Source organism: Melospiza melodia, chromosome 3 (assembly GCF_035770615.1).
Source record: "Melospiza melodia melodia isolate bMelMel2 chromosome 3, bMelMel2.pri, whole genome shotgun sequence".
In the NCBI taxonomy this organism is placed as follows: domain Eukaryota; kingdom Metazoa; phylum Chordata; class Aves; order Passeriformes; family Passerellidae; genus Melospiza; species Melospiza melodia.
In genome coordinates this window covers 9,178,897-9,196,872 of record NC_086196.1, presented here as the reverse complement: position 1 = coordinate 9,196,872, position 17,976 = coordinate 9,178,897, and the positions used below count along the sequence as shown (strand labels likewise).

Below are 17,976 nucleotides of genomic sequence, written 5' to 3'. Positions count from 1 at the left end.
GGAGTGGAAATCCCCCTCTACAGAAAATACCTTCTACCAGCCTGGATTACAGTGTCTAAACTTTGCTGTGTGTTAAGTGCCTGCATGTCCCTAGGTATTAGAAGAGGAGCAAACGTACCTCACTTGGATGTCAGAATTTTGCTGTGCAGCTGTGCATAGAAGCAAAGCTGTAATGCTTTTGCTCCCTTGATAAACCAGGAGTTCGTGACTCTGCTACCACACAAGAAATTTGCATCCCTGACAGAAGTTGAGTCACGCCTCTAAATTCTACTCCAGTGCCTCTTGCTTTAGACCATCTTTTTTATCTCAAAATTTCATTTTTACAAAAATTACTGAATGTTTTATTGTTATTTAGTATTTGCAAGGACAGTAAGAAAAATGTACTAGAAATACTTACATTTAATGTAGACCTTGCTTGGGCATGGTTTCTTCTGGAATGATGAATGAGGATTAATGGTTTGTTGGTTCTTAGTAACCATACGTACCACTTCAGGAGAAGGGGACAAGCAAACTGTCATCTCAGACAAGAAGATGTCATACATCATGACATGTGTGATTGATTTTCTCTGACACAAGTCTTCTAGATGTTTGCATGACAGTAGCTACCACACAAAACCCCCTGGTTCTGAAATTTATTTCTTATGAAATTCCATGTATATCCCATACTTTGTGAAAGGAAGTAGAAGATGCAACGCCCCAGTGAGATGGGTAGCTAAGTGCAGCCAGTTTACCAGGGTAACTGTATTTTATGCCTCTAAAGCTTTTTCAACTGCTAATTTTAAAACATTTCACAAATGTAACTCAGTAGGCTCAGACTGTTTTGCAGTGTTAAGTATTTGATTTCAAATGACACCAGAGGTCATATTGCATATAGTGTTGTAATATGTTCATAACACCAGATTGACTCACAAGACTGGTTGTAGCAACTTTCTACCAGCACACATGTATAGGGCACAGGGCTTGGGATAGAAAGAAAAAAATAATAGATTGTTTTTCTCTCTGAAAATTTAGGAATGATTGTGACAGAATGTAGTTGCATGACTTTATTTTGACTTGGGATTTGGAATTAACATTTCTAGTTCTTAAAACAAAGACACTTAGCTCCTCTTTTTAGTTCTGTGTGACATAAGGAATTACCAGCTTTAGAGTTCTTCTGTCCCTTCCACAATGGTGAATTTGTTTCAGTGCTCCTGGCAAGGCAAGTGTACTACTTTCTGAGTTGCAGTACTGTCTCTGCAGCATCTAGGTGTTGCTTGGAAATGCTGACATTCTCAGAGCTGACATGGCCTGGCTTTGCCTGGCTTATGAGACCTAAAGAGATCACAGAAAAGGACAGACTGAGAAACTGAGTCAGAGTTATAAAACAAATACCATTTTGGAAAGAATGCAAATAAATTCTGACTGCTGTGTTAACTTCAAACCTTGGCAGTCAAGCTTGCAGCTTCCATTTATGTTATTAAAAGGATGTAGGAGGAAGGACTGAAGAGTTAAAATGGCATTGACTAAAAGTGGAACAACTTATTTAAAATATCAGTATTTAAGAAACACTATGAAACAGAGAAAACACAGCTTTTTCTGTCTACTGTAATTTTTGATTGTTCTTTAAAAATTAAAGCATCAGATTTAGAAATCAATCTCAGCAGAGGTTGGCAGAACAGCAACAGAACTGTCATGGTTAGTTTAGATTTCTTAGAAGCAATTTTTTTAATTTTTTTTTTTTTTTAGGTATACTATGGGTTAAACTGATCCTTTGATAAGGGGGAATTTCATTCCTCTTACACCAGGGAACTTTATAATGATGTTGCTTTCGAGCTCTATAAAATCCCACAAACTCAGAAATACAAAAGTTTATTGGCTGGTCTGAGAAATAGGGATAATGAAATAGGGATAATGAGGTTATACCAACTTTTTTTTTAAACAAAAAGGAAATTTAGAATCACCTGGTGAAGAGTCAGGAATCATTTATCTGACTGACTACATCGCAATATTAACTGTGCATGATATCAAATAATTTGAAGTGACATCAAACCTATCGTGCTTTTCATCCCTACCTTCAAAACCTTCCAGGTATTTTTAACCCAAAGTGGCATCTTGCATCTGGCCCACCTTCTGTTTAGTACATTTACCAGTCAATTAGAGATGAGACAACAGTTTTCCCCCATTAAATTTCTACATCTGGGATTTTCACTAGAAGCGTTTCACAACATATAAGTCAGAAAATAAGCACAACATTTTGGGGCACAACTGTAAGTAGACCTTTAGTACTGAAATTGAAGACAAGGATCCAAAAAATTATCAAGTCTGTAGTTGACCAAACTTGTAATGGAAAACCACTTTGTGTATTTTCTGAAGTGCTGCCAGTTTAGCTAAGCTGTGCTGCTCAGCGCTTTCTACCTGCTAGAATATTTGAGATTTGCAGGCTGCAGGTACCATCATCCTCTGATCCAGAAGACACAGCAGGTAGTCCCTGCTCACACTAACATGCAGGCACCTCATTTCTATAGACAGCACAGCAGCCACCCCCTTTCACTGAACCAATTCGTGGTAGTCATGCATCCTGGACCAGCAGTGTTACTTAGGAAGCAAGATACTGCTTTGGTTTTTCCACTTGCCTGAATGGGTGCAAGCATCATATTAATTCTCAAGCCAGAGCCTTACCAAAATGATGAAGGTGAAGACTGGCAAGGATCCTTCTGTCCTGGCTATGGAAGTCAGGCCTTTGAGCAGAAGGAAGTGTGAGGTTTTTTACGGAGAACAAAGAGAAGTTAGTCTGATAGTTAAAGGACTGCTCTAGAGGAGACAGATTTGGAGCCATACGAGGTTGTTTGGGTAAAACCAACCAACCATCCAAAAAAAAAAAAACCCCCAAAAACTCAAACAACAACAAAAACAAAAACAAACCACCAAAAACCCAAAGAAAGAAAATCCCACCCACCTCAAAAAAAAAAAAAAAAAAAAAAAAAAAAAAAACAAAGAAAAAAGATAGGGTGTTCCATTTGCTTGGCAGTTTTTTCAACCTTGTTAAAATTGCTGAATTGTTGTTAAAAATAAAAAAGATAACAGTACCACACCACCTATATCAAAACAGAAAGCAAAAAAGTAGCCATACATACTACAGGCATGACTTTTCTACCTGAATCAGAAAGTGTCTTTTTTGGATTGTGAGTCATATTTTCAAGATTATGCTTAAATCAATTACAAGTACATGCAGACATCAAGAACAGAAAAGTTATTTTAGAAGCATTCTTTTCATAATACTTCATATTTCTTAGGGTGGATGTAGCACATGACTGCTCTCGTGACTCCCAGGCTTATATACCTTCAGGTTATCAGTGGGGAATTTATTATCTAAGGAACTGATGACCTGTGATGTTGCCTCAACTATTATCATGATAGTTCCCCAAATATAAAGAGTACACTTTTAACAGTAACTAACTCATTACTAACCAAATTTCAGTGACATACTAAGGATCAAATACCTCAAACTGTTAAAAAAAAAAAAGTGAAGTAACCTTTGAAGTGGCACACACTTTCTAAAAAGTTGGATTTTATCTTTAAAAACTAAAAAATCTTTTTCCTCTCTTGCCTTCTTCCTGTTACACATTCCGACTTCCAGTTATTTCTCAATTTTACTCCTTGGTCCTTGGACAAGAACATAATTCTGGACCTTTTGCTATTCAGTCTTGCTACCTTTCCTGCCTATGCATCCTTAAAATTGAGCAGCTGAAATTCAGAGAGGGACAACTGCCACATATCTCTTTAAAATCTAGCCACAGGAGGTATATTGGCAGTAGATTTTCAATGGAAAATGCCATTTCCTCCCACAGCCCAGCTGCCACATTTAAACCATGCTGTGTGGGGCTTCCACTCTCTTGGGAGGCTATTTTCATTTGCCTTCAGAGATTCTTCTACAGTCTAATGGAACTCACTGTCAGCTATAAAAAGCAACATTATATGCCATAGTATTTTCTTTAATTGTGATATGACTCAAGTTGAAGCCTTCTTATTCTGCACTAGAATGTGATGGAATTCAGTTCGACTTTTTTGTTTGGGTTTTTTTTACCTGTACAGACATCCTTCTTTTCATCAGATATATCAAAAAATGCTAGATTAAAGCAAAGCCATTTAGACATCTGGTTTTTAAAGTTACGTGATTAACCTAGGAGGTAAGCTTTCATTTTTAGACTAGGGTATTTCTAATTCTCCTAATAATGAAAAATTAAAGCTGGAAAACATCAACTGAACATGAGATGTGGATTTGTCCTTTGAGTCTGCCAACAGCTTGAACCAATTTCTTTATGATAGGTAAGCTTGTCACTTAGTGAAGATACTACCTGCAAGACTCCCTAATACTACAGCAAAGCAACTTCTTTGTGCTGCAGAAGGATACTAGTTCAGTAGATTATTATCACAAACAAATATATGCCTTTCAGGGTGTAAGTCATGGCAGGAGGGAAGAGGTTCTCAATTCTTTAACAAGCAGAATTTAAAATATTTCACACTTGAATGACTCCTAACCAACCGTGCAAGACACAGAGCAGTATCCTGTGGCTTAAGCTGGAGGTGAGACTGGTACATAAGCACTGAAGTGCTTGCAGCTTGTATCACTTTGCTTTTGTAATTTTTTTCCTGTAATTTCAGATGTTTACTGATGACAGCCTTGTGTTAGAAGGCTGCTCCACACCATTATTCCTTTCCACTGGTTATATTCTTTAGCTGGTTTTTCCTCAAGTAAGATTATTATTGCCATAGTTACAGGAAAATTGTTGTATCCTATTTCTTAATTCTGAGCCATGTGTCTTTCTTAGTTAAAATTAAGTCGGGAGTCAGTGCTATTGTGTGTCTATACAGAAATGATGAGAAGATTATTTATGATAGGAATCAGCAGCTGACAGTATCACTATAGTAGCCCTGCATTATTGATGTGATAAAACAATAGCATACTCTATTGCTCAATGCTAGAATGATAGTTTGACCTATTGTGTTGTTGTTAAATATGATTAATCAAGTCTATATCTAAGGATGTTGATTCTACTAATAGGTATCTAGGCATGTTTTAAATGATGGGCACTATAGCTACATGAACCACCTTTGATTTCCAGCAGTTTATTTTCCCTGGTTTTTGAATGCTTGAACATAGCGTGCTGAATTGCTTAAAGGAAATCACATTTAAAATACTGGAATAGAAAGATGTCGTATCATGTTCAAGGCTCAAACATTGTGACTGTGCAAAAATATTTTGTAACTGATAGATGCACTCTTGTAGCATATTCTGAGCCTTTCAAATTGGTCATGATTGATTGCGAACTTTTTAATTTTATGATATTATAACGAAAAATAAACAAATTGGAATTTGCCCTTCCCTCTACCTGAAAACAAAGTTGTCATTATCACTGAGACTGAAAACACAGGATACATACAAATCTGGATGCCTTGACTGCTCTAGATGATGCTTTTATTCAACTCAATGTAGCCAACATTTTCTTAATCTCTATAGAAAAATAGAATGTTTTCTTTCCCAAAGTTTTTCTTCAAATTTATGTCTTTTTTTAGATAAATGTGGAGTTTGGATTTAGTGCAGAAGTCAGTGTTCTTTGAGTTAGTGCAGAAATGGTCACTGACTCTGCATGTTCCATTTTTTATGTGTCTGGGTTGCATCTAAATCAACATCAAAGTGCGCAGAATCAATAACCACTTAGCAAAACTTGATTATGTGCATTTCATCTAATGAATCAATGAGTAATTAAACCTGTGGTCTTTGCACTATCCTGCAATTGTTGATCAACCCCAGTATTCAGGGATCTGGCAACAAGACATTATCAATTGTGTCTTCTTGCTCTTGAGCACACAGTTAAGTTGGGTATTTGCCATCCTAAGATTAGAGGGAAACTCCAGATTTGTCTGACATTGGAACATACAGGTAGTACTGAAAAGATTGTGAAGCTATAGGGGGGAGAATTATTCAAGTTAAAAGATGCAGCTGTGGAAAGGAAACAGGTTTTTGGGTTTCTCATTAGGAAAGTATTATGGTATGTGGTTTTACATTCTATTAGGTTCTTTATAGAATCTGGACAGACCATTAAATAGAAGAAGAAAGGAGAGAAAAATTCTTGGACTTGTCTCACTTTTAACAGATTCCTAAGTGGTAGAAATACAATCACCAACACCTCCCTTTATTGTCACTACCCAAAGTGTCTAAGAAAGATGAATAGCCTCCCAGGAGACTCCTGTTTCTCTGCCCTGAGTTATGAAGATATCTTAGCATGACATGTATAGACTTAGGTTTTGGAAGCCATGAGGTAGGTGAGAGAGGAACCCCATCAATGACATTATTAGTCATGGGGCAATCAGATATTATATTGATTTAGTTGTATGAATACTTCAGTAACTTGAATAATCAACAACTGCAGGGCATGTACTTATGTTGCCACCTAAGTTTTTAGCCTCATGATGTCTTACATGTATTTTTTGTATCTTGCTTGAAATGAGCTCTCCTTAGCTGAGAGTTTTCCCCTGTATTTGTACAACACATAGAAATACATTTCTGTGCCTCACTTTCCTTCACTGAACAGCTGTTGTGTTCAACCAATTAAATAAACTTTTTTGAATGGATTGGTTATTGCAAAACTTAGAGTTTCCTCTTAGTTGCCATGTCCCAAGAGCAGAGGTTTTGGTGATGGGTGAAATGATCTCACCTGCCAGAAGGCAGGTTAGTTTGTCAGTGGTCCTCCCAGGGTGCAGTAACACCAGTTTGGAGTCTTAGTGAACTCTTAGTAATGGGGAGACACTTCACATGGAGATGTATAGGGACCTATGGAATAAAAGATTCCTGCTTTGACTTAATTTCCTGTGACTGTATTAGCTGCATCAAAGCTATTCTTCTTAATTTGTTTAAAAATACATATTTCAATGTCTGAATTTCTAAAAGAAAAAATACATGAGTCTTGACCTCCATCATTTCCTTCTGGCACGTCATTCTATCTCATTTTTACTTTTAACTCTTTTGGCAGTGCTGATTTGTAGGTACCAGTTCTTCTTTAGTGTTCATTTAGTTAAATATTTCTATACACAGGTGGATCTGTGGTATGTTCATGGTTATTCATATGTTCAAAAGGGCTCTGAGGTGCAAAAAGATAGACTTGGCTTTTAAAACTCTATGAAGAAAGTATCATGTCTCCCTCTGCCTTTTGAGATCCCGCATGCTTCTGGTCATTTCTGTAATTTTTTTTTACTTTTCCTTAATGTGGAAGAGTAAATATTTGCAACTCCAGAAGGAAAAACAGTTTGAATGTTCTACATTTCACTCATTCCTGTCACTGTAGCTTGTGCCTATTAAGGTAAATTACTAGTTTTCACTGAACAGAATTACTATCGTGTACATACCTAAACTGAAAAGTCAGCAAAGTTCTATTTGGTACAAATAAATGAAGTAAAGATGGTGTGTTTTGATACTGCACATATAAAAGGACTTCCTGCTTATAAGTATCTGATTTATTTAATCAGAGGCAGAAACTCATGAGAAAGCCTGAAATACAAGAAAACTGTAGATATGAGTTTACTGTATTTTAAATGATGTTTGTTAATTTAAATTATAATTTAAATACATAAAAGCATATTAATTTGGTCATATTTTAAAAAAATATTTAAGCATGTGAAACCAGATTTTCCAAAGCACTGGCTCTGGATTAGTGCCCTAGCCCCAGCTGAGAAGACAGAGGTTTGGGCAGTCATTCTGTAAGTGGCCTTACACACCACAGTGCTTGGCAGTGCAGTGGTAGCAAGAAGCATGCCTGATTCTGGATCAGTATTCAAGGCTCTGGCTCATTTGCCAGCAGGCTCTTGGAAAGCAGATTTGAGTAAGCCTGTCTTCTAGGTTGGGATTCATGGCACAGAGGATGCTAGCACAGGGAATTTTAATTCATCTGGTGGGATGCACCAAAACCAGTGTGTCCCAGCTCCATCTTCATTTAGCCATTTCCAAAACAAAAGCCCCAAAACTCCATGTCTTGCTTGAATTTTGACTTGTTGCTTTTCCCATTTTCTCTTCTATTTTATCTTCTCTTCTATAGCTGTCACAACCTGGGAAGGTTTGACTCAACACCTCCCATATTCAAAAAGAGTATGCAGGTATTATGTGGGGCATTTGTCGGGGTAGAAAAGATTCCTGACCAATGTGGCTTAGAGAAGTAATTTGTAATTTCCCACATGAAGTTTGACTTTACCACCCTGCAATTAGCACTGTCCATATATGAATACTGCTTAAAGTGTGCCAGCTTGCTACAAGAATGACCACTGCTGCTCATTCCTGTAGCAAGTTGGTGTACTTTAAGGAGTATTCAAATATGGATGGAAAATCATCTTCAGCTGAAGGAGTTTATTCTTGCAATTGAGTAGGCAAATACCTAGGCTGGAATTAATCTCTTTTGTGAATTTATTTTCATTCTTTCATTCCTATCAATTCATAGATCCAACTTCACCAGGAGAGCTACTAGCTCTTCTTTGTAATAGTGCATACTCTGCTGGGAAGGGCTTCCTACTGGAGTGAATTTAAGCTGTAGGGTTTGCTGGAATCTAAATATTTATTTTCAGGTCAGCTTCCATCAATTGATGATATCGTCCCTTGCAAGCTAACAGTCACTGCAGTGAGAGTGATTAAAAACATTGCCATGTTATCCAAATTAATTACATTTTCTCATTCTTAAAAGGCTGGATTTGTTAGAGGACTTACCTGATAAATGCCTGTTTTCTCAGTACCCTAAAACTCTTCATCTGGAGGTCTGGACTTGGATGTTATCCAGCCCAAACCAAAAATAATATTGAACAACATCCCGTGGGACAAGTATAGATGCTTTGGGAACCTTCTGCCTGAAGCCTTAAGCAGAAGTTTGCTTCCAAGCATATTCTTCCTTATTTGCTATCTTAAAAATGGTACATGATAAAATTTCACCTCGCAACCACTTCAGTTACTGAAGTACTTATTTTAGTCTTTCTGATAACCTCATTAGGTAGTTGTATAGCAAATTTTTAGCTTCTATTCCCTACCAAATGTTTCTGTTAAATTGAATTCTTGCATTAAAAAAAAAAGAATGAGAACACTGTTTCTAGGGATACTTCTTAGTTTGAAAAAAGGTTTCACAAAATTTTTCAAAATACTACTAAGAAAGAAAAATATAACAATACTCCAAGAAAAAATATTATTCAGATTTAGGGCATAACATTGGTGTTATCTTATTTTTCTTTACTTGGATCTTATAGCATGAGTCATCTGAAATAATAGATTCAATAGAAAAGAGATACAACTAAAAAAAGAATACTGGTAAACATAGCACATAGGAATTACTTTATCCAGGCTGGGTATTTAAAGTTGACTGAACTCTTAATAGTCATATAACCTCCCTTTCTCATTTTCCTCTGAGAACCTCCTCCAGATAAAGGTGTCATATTCCAACTTTAGTGTGCAAGTTGTCATATTGTGGGGAAATATTGGTCAGTAATCTGATTTAGAAAACCTTGCATATTTATTTGGACTTATACTATGTATATTTAAATATATATGTTAATTGTTATAGATTAGAAATAATAACCCAACTAATTATACTGAAAATTATATTACATTAGTAATAAATTATGTTAAAAATCAGTATATTCAAGTCTAGACAAGAAATGCCTATTTCCTGAACTATATTCCTGCTGAATGTATCAGTGAGTAGCATCATGAAGTTTTTAATGGAGAAAAATTGCATGAAAGTTTAAAAGATACCATAAGTCATCTTCTAACTAAGGAGTATAAAGTTATATATTATTTCTTCCATTTCTTCAATTATTAATGTCTATATGTCCTTTGGAGCTTATCACTATGAAATTCAACAACATTCTTTCCACAAGAATTATTCATGACAGATTTGAAAAGCCAGAGATGACTGAGACACACAGCAGAGCAGTGCAGAATATTTGAAAGTGTGTCTCAGGAAGCCCAGATATATACCCTGCTGAAAGCCAAGAGAGCTGAAGCGTGAGGAGAAAGTAAGACAAACACAGCTGACCAGGGAAATACAGGGAGCAATGAAAAAATGGATGAAGGCAGACATGACACATAAATCAATGGGGTCAATGCTCTGAGCAGGGATAAACAAATCTAAAAATAACCAAATAAGGGGATGATCACAGAAGCCAAAATTGAAAATGCAGAGAAAATTGCAGAAGCTGTTGCTGTTAGGACAAACAATAACAGCTTTCACAAATATATGACGAGCAGAAGGTCAATGGGAGAGACTGTCATCTCCATACGTGGGGAAGTCAGTGGCAGAGGCTGCTAGGAAGCCAGCACAGCCTTTTCCTTGGTGTGCTCACTGGGAAACCACAGGGAACGCGCCAGAAACACAGAGAAGTGTCCTGGAGGCAGAATCTGAAAAATTAATGAAACAGAGAATGAGAGTAGAGCAGGTTAAAAAAGAAAAAGAAGAAAATAGGGCAGCTATTAACAGTGGGCTTCAGGTCTGGTGGCCTGTTTCCCAGGTTTCTGAAACACATGGTGAGGGCTTTTTAAACTCTTTCAGTCCATGAAGCCTTCAGTACATGAGGTGTCTATAAGCTGTGTGAGGTATACAGTTAAAAGGTAGAAGGAAGCCAGTGCAAGCCAGCATTGCAAAGGTTTTATATGAAAAATCATTGCAATGGTAGCTTTATCAAGTGTAAATCCAAGTCCAGACAAAACCAGAGCCAGGGTTGCGGAATATCTGGTACAAATTAATTAGGAGAGTTTACAAAATTTGAGTGGAATTTAACTAGTGATAGGAAAAGGAATAATGAATAGAAACTGGAAGAGAAGAAATGTAGTCTGGATAGGAGGAAGAAACTTTTTGCTGTGAGTAGTGAGGTTGTGGATCCCTGAAAATGTTCAAGGCCACCTTGGACAAGGCCTTGAGCAATCTGGTCTAGTGAGAAGTGTCCCTGTCCATGGCAGAGGGGTTCAAATAGATGATCTTTAAGGTCTTTTCCAAACTAAACCATTCTGTGATTCTTTTAAACTAGTGTAAACCATTTCCTTAGAAAAACTACATATTTCTAAGCCTTAATGTTGGGTCCAGCCACTACAATATACAAATACTCGTTTCTTGTAGTTGCTGATGTATCCTCAGTTTTAATTCTATAAGGAAAGGCACTGACCATAGATTCATAAAGATAAAACTAAAGTCAAGGTTCACAACTTTACTTGAATAGCTGAGTTCCAAATAGTTATTTAATGAGATTTATAAAAGCATAAAAGTCATCATACAGCTAAGTGGAATTGATTTCCATTGCCGGTTATGCACTTACCAGGGGGTCCTGAATCCCAAGTAATGCCATAGGTTCTCACAAACTTTATAATATATTGTATAGAAGACCATAAAAATGTGACAGGATCCTAAAGATGACAAAAAATGGCAGTGATGATTTCTTTCTACCTTTGACCAATAATTTATATCTAAAAAGTAGTGCAATTCTTGGTAGTTGTCAAATACAAAAATTAAACAACAGTTCAAACCAAAATAGATGTATTTGTTAGCCCCCGTCCTTTGCCTCACTTCTTACATTTCTGTGAATTGCAAAAGAGATAGTTTTGGGGCATTACAAGTACTTGGTATTCTTAAATGAAAAAAGATTGGATCAGGATGAAATTAATGTTCTGGCTCTAGTGTGACAAAATGGCCATGGTTGGATGGGACTTAGAGCAACGTGATCTAGTGAAAGGTGTCTCTGCCCGTGGCAGGGAAGTTGGAAGTAGATGGTCTTTAACGTCCCATCCAAGCCAAGCCATTCCATGATTCTATGAAAAACTGTAGTTTGTATGAATGCCAGTAGGGAAAAATGTTCGCAGTTACACATCTCTGGGTGCCCTTTTAGTTCAGAGCTGCCTGAAGTGTCATCAGTGCAAAGTTCTAAGAAGGTTATAATAAGAGGAAGAAAGGAAATCATGGACATTTCTGGGGGTAAGCCTACTCATGTCTTTGGAAATAAAGACCAGGATTTTGAGAGCACATATTTAAGAAATATTGGTGTTGAAGAAGCTGTGGTGAGGGTAGCATGCATCCGAAAGAGAAGGAACAGAAACCAAGAAAGCAGGACACATTCATTCAGTAAATGTTAACCTGTCTGCTTAAATAAATAATAAAGACATGTGCAAGTTTCTAAAACCTGCCTGAGCCTCAGGATGTGATCAACTCTTGTTTTCCAGGATGCAGCCTCTGTTAGACACGTAAGTGAAACAGATTCCTCCCTAATGATCCAGCCATTTTCATCGGCACAGCACACACTATGAAATTCTAGTTCTGAGGAAAAATTTACCTGCCTTCTCTCAGAGCTCCATGCAGAGAATTTATATAGGCAGCTGCTGAAACCCCATAGCACCAGGGAAAGTACCAAAATAAACCTGGAGTGGTCAGAACTACAAGAAACAGTGCTTCCCTTTCACCCCAGGTATTATGCAGTGTCCAGACTGTTGGAGATTGAATTTCTGTTTGTGGCTTGACTGTGATTATGTAGAATTTTTCCCATGGAAACGTGTCCTACATTTTCCCTTGTTTCTGGGCAACTGAGTCCTGACCAAGAGGAGGATTCAACAGAAAAAGAGGCAGGACAGTCATTTGGCCCTGAACTGTAGTGGTGATCTAGGACAAGGATTTCTTCTATATTTATAGGTTTTACTTTGAAGTGTCATTAGATAGAAACAAATATAGTCCAAAGAGAAAACACTAGAAGCTTAGGGATCCCTATTTTTTCAGGTTTAGGGCTCTTAAAATTAGTGAAGATTTGGGTTTTTGCTTTCCTGTTGCATCAGAGTTTCTCGCTTCCAGGTGTGCTGGGGCTCATCTTCCATAAGAGGATGGTCTTCCACCGAAAATTCCTTCTGGATGGAATATGGCTTTGGAATCTGGAGGTTGTGGATCTATTCCCCCTCTAGCCTGCACCACTAGGCCTCAACTTTGATGCAGGTGTCTGGAATCCATATTCTGCTAGGATTAGTACCCTAATCCCAAGTGAGGTACATTGGAATCTGGCTAGATGGATGTACTTAAAATTTACGCAGTATTTCTGTATAGTGTTAATGAAGGCAGGTGTTTTTAGGCATGCTGGATTAGACTTCAAAGACACCTATTGTCCCCACAGAGAGAAAGTTGCCTGTGTTGCACAGAGATCTCCTGTAGCAGGTTTTTCATGAATACCATATTTTGTGACTCTATGTTCCTTGGATATGTGTGTGCCAGGCAGACTGTGAACAAGTGATTTGAAATTTAGGTAAGACAATAGCTAAGTTAGGCACTTAAATAAAGTGATTGAGTGCTTAAATAGAATTGTTTTTACCTAAGTAGCAGTTTAAGTAATTGGGATGCATATCTGCTGGGATGCAACTAAATTAGACCATGATCAAGACTAGGAGGACACCACATATTGCAGTACAAAATGTGGTGAGGCACCAGATTTTTCAGTGGTCTGTCAAGAGAATATGAAGCATTATTAGAGTGGAAGAAAATAAGAGATCCTCAGAGTACTGGGAAAAAGGGAGAAAGAATATAACATAAAAGGGTAAGTTATTAATAGATATGCAGAAAAGGTTATGAAAAACAGTTGAAATATCCCAAAACTAGTTAATCACAGGAAGAAGATTAAAAACTGATACAGCTTGAGTAATGTTATAATCACACAATGAAAAACTTCAAAGAGGAAGTTCTTTAAACAAAAATGATGTGTGTGTGCAGTCACTGCACAGAAGGTTGTAGAGGTTGGACAAGGGAGATCAGGTTCAGCAAACCCAGATTATGTGACCTTTGAGAAACAGGTGGCTACTTTGGTAGAAAACTAGGACTCTGAAATACTATTTCTGTTACAATGCATTAAAATGATCCATAAGAAAGTGGTACTCAATTTTGAAAAGTCCTTCTTCATTGACAAAAGATTTTATTTATTGATAGGATTTTTTTTTAATATGAGAACACTTGTAATACTGGCCATGATAATTATTTGTGTTGGTTGTGTTTCTTTCCCATTTGTCCAGCCTTGTAGCATATTATAGACAAAAACAGTGGGGAATTTAAGAGCGATTCATTATTGGTTTTTTATTATTACATTATTATGTATAATAATGACAACATCATTCAAAGTGTGATCATATTTTTATTATTTAAATATCATTGAATTGAAACATAATTGCACACAATCAAAATACTGAACACTACAAAATTTTGAAGCATTGCTTTATTCCTGAATTTTGTACCGCTAGCTACAGGTAGGACAAGATTGCTGGTTTTATAACTATATTCATCTGCCTTAGAAAGGAGATAAATAATGTAGAAGATAAAAATTAATGAGGAGGAGAAACACACATTTGTATCACTTCTGAAATTGTTGCGCTGTCGTGTATGTGTGACATTTTCAGGCAAATAATAGTCAGCTGCATTTTCACAGGTTTTGTGTCCTTCCCCTTGGTCATCATTGCCTAAACATTACTTTGAAAACATGCATTTTGTGAACAGCAACTAATCATGATGTAGAATTAGAATATGACTAAATAAAATCTGGGGGATAATGTTATAATTTTCATCTTTTATTTTTGAACAGTGTTTATGGCTGTCCATTGGCAAAAAAAAGAAAAACACAAGATAAACAACCCCAAGAACCAGCCCCCAAAAGAAAACCCTTTGTGGTTAAAGCAGACAACTCTTCAGTAGATGAGTGCTATGAAACTGATGGAACAGAGGAGATGGATGAAAAGGAAGAGGAAGAAGAGGAAGAGGATGAAGAGGAGGAGGAATATTCTGATGATAATGAGGAGCAAGGTGACGAGGAGGAGGATGATGAGGAGATAGATCGAGAAGAAGAAGAGGAGATTGAGGAGGAAGAGGAGGAGGATGAAGAGGAAGGTGAAGATGTGGAGGATGAGGAGGAGGAGGAAGAAGAAGAGGAGGAAGAAGAGGAGGAGGAGGAAGAACGTGGTAATAATCAGAGTATTAGTAAAAAGTAAACAATGTGTGTTTTCTGGGTTAATCTTCTAGTGTGGTGTGTGAGGATTTAGCTGTTCAGTTCTCATTAAAGCTAATGGAAGTCATGCAGTTAAATCTCTCTGCTTCACACTGAAAATATACCCCACTGTGTTCTCTTAACATTTATTTTAATAAGTCTGTCTTCCAAATGTTTTTAATACACCAGCACTCACAGTTCAAACAAGGAGGGTGGAGGTATGTTTGTGCTAAAAATGCTTGCATAAAATGTAATCCTAGTGTGGATTAATGCATGCAGTTACCAGGAGAATATTCACCAAGGTACAAGCAAAGCATCAGCTACAGCTGGGTGCCTGTACTGATCATTTGCAAGGGTATTTGCTAGATCTGTGTACAGGATGTCAACAATTGCCCACATAAATTCTGTCACAAGTTTGCAGATAATTTTTGTGAGCAAAAATGGACCTCTTCCCATTAAAAATTTTGCCCTTTACTTCCCCCACTGTAAGAAACTATTCAGAACTAACTATTGTAATATACTTTGGCTCTTTTGGACTTCAATTTGTGTGCTTTAGTTGATTCTATTAAAAATACAGTGAGTGACAGTTTTACATAGATAACGTCTTTCTAAAGTTTATATATTTTTGTTATCATGCCATGGCATAAATGCCATTTAGACATACAGGTTACTGGTAGTAACCAAATTAATGCAGTAGCATTGCCATTAGCCTATTCAAACTTTCTCTTTTTTTGGGATATTGGACTTTATATAATACTTTCAAAATATGTAATCACTGTCCATTTACTCCTTATGCTGATGACAGACATCATAATGCACTGGGGTGAAATGAAGGAATCATGCAAAAATTAATGAGCTATCTAAAAAGTATTTTGTTCCCATTTCCAGGGAACACGTTTTTGGTTGGGTAGATTCACCTTTCTAACCAATAAAAATATAAGAAAAGCTTTCAGCACTCCTCAGTTGGATTCCTCTTAGGAACCAGGTATGAAAGTTGTGTGACTTTTGTTTCAGCATTCTGTAAGGTCAGATCTTAAATCTTAAAGACTTTGGAAGTGTTCTTTCTCTTTGGGTGAGATGCTGGCCAGCTGGGTGGCTATCAGAGTTTTCTCAGATACTGCATCTGTAGTGTTTCCTCAATTGCCTGAATTACCACAAAATTGGTAGAGGATAAATTGTCAGTCTTAAAAGTTGTGTGAGTTTGATGCAACAAGGAAGTAACTTCCTTTTGCAGGGAACTCTGCTGTTTCAGAACCTGGAAGAGAAGCTGTGTTAGATCAGGCTGATGTGCAACTGCTGTTGCTCTCTTGATGAGCAAGTGCGGGATGTCCAGCAGTTTCTTTAAAAATAGTGGTGACTAAGTTTGTTGGTGTATAGATTATGGTGCAACTGCTGCTGTGATTTCAGCTGACATTAAAACTTTGAATCTACACTATCAAAAATGATGAAAGGAAAAAAAAAAACCTAAAGCAAAACTCAAGAGCTCAAGAAAATTGCTTCTGGCAAGCCAGCAGGCTTGATCCTCAGTTTATTTTTCTATGATAATGAAACACAGTGGTTTACTTATTCTAACACAGTTACACATGCAGTTAGTGGTCCTAATCAATGTGAAGAGGCTGACATTGTTTTTTGACTGCTTTCCTTCCATATATAGTAGGCTGTGGTTAAGAACTGCAAAAAATTTACAAAGGTACCTCTATTAGCTGCTCTGCGTATTACTTGAAATTAAAACTTACATAAGTAAGTTTTTCTTAGGAACTCATGTGATTGCCGTAATAAAACAAAAGTATATTAATAAATAAATATATGTTCTATATAAATGATTAGTCATTAAGAAAAATTCCTCTTGAAATCAGGGAAGTGATTATAGGATTTTATTTGAGAAATATTCAATGATCCTTTTGAATATCAACACAGTTGTCAGTATGCAACAGTCCTAGTTAGAGCAGAGATGATTTACAAGGAAGAGTTTCTAGCAATTGATTAGGAAGGTAGTATGGAGTTCCTTATGACTATACCAAAGAGTAAAGAGTAATGACAATTTGGTTGTTGTAAGAGGCTAGAGGCTAATCAATAAATCATACTTTAAAAATAGTTTCTTTCCTATGGTTTCCAGTAGGGATATCGATGTTTCACTTTATCCCGCTTGTAGCATAATCTGCATTGATAGAATTTGGACTGCTGATTTTCCAGAAAAATAAGGTGCAAAATTAAGTATTCTTAAACTACATGGCCTGAATATGACTCTTGCCTTTACATATTGACTATATGGAAAATTAGATCTGTCACCTATGAATTTAGTAGTCAATCACTTGCTGCTCACTACAAGGTTCACTACAATATTGTAGCAAACCATCTTATAAGTCACTTTGGCAGGAGGTCTTAATGTGCCATAGTATTCCTGTCCCTAGAAACAAAATGCAGAATTATCCACTGGTCACCAGGATGCCTACACAGTTCTCATGAAGGTTTCTGTCACTAGTGCTGTAGATGATAGCAGTTCAGAAAATTTCCAGAAGTAGCTATAATCTAGGTGAACGAAACAGTTAAAATCATAAGTATTGGTGGCAGAAGAATTCCATCAGCAAGTATAGGATAGGACTATAGAGGCAGAAATGGGGAGGAGGGGGAAGGGAGAAGGTAGGACTGTAAGAGTAAGGTATTTTACTGTTTCTTAGGTCAAATTCAGTTTTCTAGCAGAAAAGGGTAAATCCTGGGAAACTCAGGTCTGTCACTGTTGTGTCATTGCCCATTCCTTTTTTGCTTAAAGGAATGGGAATTTTGGATGGGGTTCTCAGCAGATATAGGTAGTATACAGGTAATGTAGATACACAATTCCTATTGGAAATACTTGTGCATTCATTGAAACCATCACAGCCTTTTTGAAAATCACTACAAGGAAAAAAAAACCAACCAAACTTTTTCTGATGGGTCCTAAATTCTGTGCTTGTACTTCTCTACACAATCTTTTGAACCAAAATT

At 36.9% G+C, this 17,976-nt stretch overlaps 1 protein-coding gene across 17 annotated transcripts in view; it reads left to right on the top strand.

Moving 5' to 3' along the window:
- Positions 1 to 17,976, top strand: part of MYT1L (myelin transcription factor 1 like) — a 307,327-nt gene that overhangs the window by 188,439 nt on the left and 100,912 nt on the right. For 13 of the 17 annotated variants that reach the window (XM_063150775.1, XM_063150776.1, XM_063150774.1 and 10 more), the window contains exon 6: positions 14,596 to 14,969. In XM_063150775.1, coding sequence (XP_063006845.1) covers positions 14,596 to 14,969 — 374 coding nt within the window. The remainder of the gene's footprint in view (positions 1 to 14,595; positions 14,970 to 17,976) is intronic. The other 4 variants (XM_063150777.1, XM_063150785.1, XM_063150787.1 and 1 more) reach the window with 1 other exon arrangement.